The sequence below is a fragment of the Chrysochloris asiatica genome, unplaced genomic scaffold, assembly GCF_000296735.1.
Source record: "Chrysochloris asiatica unplaced genomic scaffold, ChrAsi1.0 scaffold00213, whole genome shotgun sequence".
NCBI lineage: Eukaryota > Metazoa > Chordata > Mammalia > Afrosoricida > Chrysochloridae > Chrysochloris > Chrysochloris asiatica.
In genome coordinates this window covers 2,010,577-2,013,428 of record NW_006408731.1, presented here as the reverse complement: position 1 = coordinate 2,013,428, position 2,852 = coordinate 2,010,577, and the positions used below count along the sequence as shown (strand labels likewise).

The 2,852-nt window shown below is 41.3% G+C and overlaps 1 protein-coding gene across 1 annotated transcript; it reads left to right on the top strand.

Annotated features, from left to right (window-relative positions):
• The first annotated feature begins 1,456 nt into the window (after positions 1-1,456).
• LOC102823152 (olfactory receptor 1F12-like) lies at positions 1,457-2,432 on the top strand. The gene has a single exon (XM_006872869.1). The coding sequence runs from the start codon at positions 1,491-1,493 to the stop codon at positions 2,430-2,432; it is 942 nt and encodes a 313-aa protein (XP_006872931.1). The 5' UTR covers positions 1,457-1,490.
• The last annotated feature ends 420 nt before the right edge of the window (positions 2,433-2,852 follow it).

Genomic DNA, 2,852 nt, shown 5'->3' with positions numbered 1-2,852 from the left:
ACACAGTCCTCTCCCTCTCTGGATCTAAAGTCTCCAGCTGCTCCATCGCTCCACATCATCATCTTTGGCTCCATTTCAGGCATCACTGCTTCTCTGGGTAGGGTCCCGCTCTCTGCTCCTCTCCCTTGACGGTACATTCCCCATGGTAGTGAATGGCATGAAGACAAAAAATAGGGCAATGTGACTGTTTTTGGAAGACTTACATACAGTGGTTGGAGAATTCCAAAATGAGAAAAGCTATATACACATAAAATTGCAGTGTATGCAGGAACTTCTAGGGGTGAGAAATTAATCCTAACAAGAGATAAGGCTAGAAAGACAAGAAAGGATTCATGAAGAATCTTGCATTCCATGACAAAGAATTTGGAATCTGGATAATGGAAAATCACTGAAAGGTCTTAAGAAGGGAAGTGGGGGAAATTCTTGTTTAAGAAAATAGTACCCCCAATCCCACCCACTGCCATTGAGTCTATTCCGATTCTTAATGACCCTAAAGGACAGAGTAGAACTGCTCTATAGGGTTTCCTAGACTGTACATCTTTACAGTCAGACAGCCTCATCTTCTTCTGTGCAGTGGCTGGTGGGTTACACTGCTAATGCTACCTAATCCACAGTGCTACCTTGTATTTATGCACGTGTTATATAATCTATTATTATACTTTTTTGTGTTCTGCTTTTTATACTTATTTGAAAATATTTTCTCATTGGGCTCATAGCCATTATGTAAATTTTTTAGAAGCTTACCTTTTATACATGCTAAGCACATTCATGGAGTCCTGGTGTGGTGCTGTGGGATAATGCACCAGACTGCAAAGCCGTTTGAACTGCAAGGTTGGTGGTTCAAGCTCACCAGTCACTCCTCGGAAACCCTGTACAGGGTCGCTATGTGTTGGAACTGACTCAACAGCACTTAACAACAACAACAACAAGCACATTCATATATTTTTTTCTTTTGAGTCTTATGGAGATAGAATAATGCATCCCCATGTCATGAATTATCTATGGTAAGTGTTTAACTGCTTTCTAAATGTGATGGTTCATATATTGCTGGACAAATATTTGGACAAATGTTCTCATTTAAATATCAAGGCTTGCCATGGAATTATTTAGCATATTGGACTGATTATATGGTTTGACACATAGCTGGCAGTCAGGTAACAACATACAATGCAGAATATGCAAGAATTAGTGTCAACTTTGTAAGAAGACAATTTCTTCCTAAAGGAAGATGTGTATAGACCCTATAGAAATCTTGAATGAGGTATGACTTCAGTAAGGGAGGATATATGGAAAGACAATTGATGCTTTGAAAAGACAAGTTGAGGTTCAGCGAGACTTGAAAAGAGCATTGGAAGTAGGTATAAGAGCCTACAGAGAGAATATCTAATAAATGGGACTAGAGTTAGTGAGTATATAAGAAACATCATGGGAAATTTTTTTCTGACAAAAATATTTCATCCTCTGGGTTTTTGTACAGATCTATCCGAGCAATGGAAAAAGGAAACCAATCCAGTGTCTCTGAATTTATCCTCCTGGGCTTCTCCAATTGGTCAGGGCAGCAGGCACTCCTCTTTGCACTTTTCCTGTGTCTCTACTTAACAGGACTGTTGGGGAACTTGCTCATCTTACTGGCTATTGCCTCGGACCATCACCTCCATACACCCATGTATTTTTTCCTTGCCAATCTGTCCTTCGTAGACCTCTGTCTTTCCTCAACTACAGTTCCCAAGATGCTGTTGAACATCCAAACACAGACTCAGTCCATCTCCTATCCTGCCTGCCTGACTCAGATGTACTTCAGTATAATGTTTACCAACATGGACAATTTCCTTCTCACAGTGATGGCTTATGATCGTTATGTGGCTATCTGTCACCCTTTACATTACTCCACCATTATGACCCAGCGCCTCTGTGCCTCTCTGGTGGCGGTTCCCTGGGCCATTGCCATCTTGAACCCCCTCTTGCACACCCTTATGATGGCCCATCTGCACTTCTGCTCTGACAATGTCATCTACCACTTCTTCTGTGACATCAACTCTCTCCTCCCTCTATCCTGTTCTGACATCAGCCTTAATCAATTGATGGTTCTGGCTGTAGTAGGGCTGCTCTTCATAGTGCCTTCTGGGTGTATCCTGGCATCCTATACCCGCATCATCTCTGCTGTGATGAAAGTCCCTTCTGCCCAAGGAAAATTCAAGGCTTTCTCTACCTGTGGATCCCACCTTGTCTTGGTCATTCTTTTCTATGGAGCAATTACAAAGATCTATATGACTCCTATATCCAACCAATCAACTGAAAAAGACTTAGTGGCATCAGTCATTTTCATTGTGGTAACCCCTGTACTGAATCCCTTCATTTATAGTCTAAGAAACAATGAACTGAAAGGGGCTTTAAAGAAGGTCCTATACCAAAGGAAAATCTTCTCACATTGATTTGTACTGACTGCTCAACAGGAGAAAATCTTAATGACATCATCATTCTCATCATAATTACAAAGATGTTATTAAGTATCGAATTGAACTTGATATAACCAAAATTTGTTACAATCTCTGTACCAGAGTCCTTATCCATTTGAACACTCAGATTATTGACGTGGATAAATATTTATATCAAAAAAACACACAACTAAATGTGGTCCCCTCAGGGCAAATCCCCTTCCAAGACTAAGACTCAATGGGAATACACGCTCTGATTGGTGACCATGTTCGTCACCGATAAAGGGAAGTGAGGGAAACACAACAGTGAAGACATGAGCTGAGCCCTATAACGTTCAATAGACTCCTGTGAACCTGGTTGGAGACCTGGTTGGCCAGCAGTGTGGCAAGACCTGAAGACTCTTGAGCCCAGAGTCA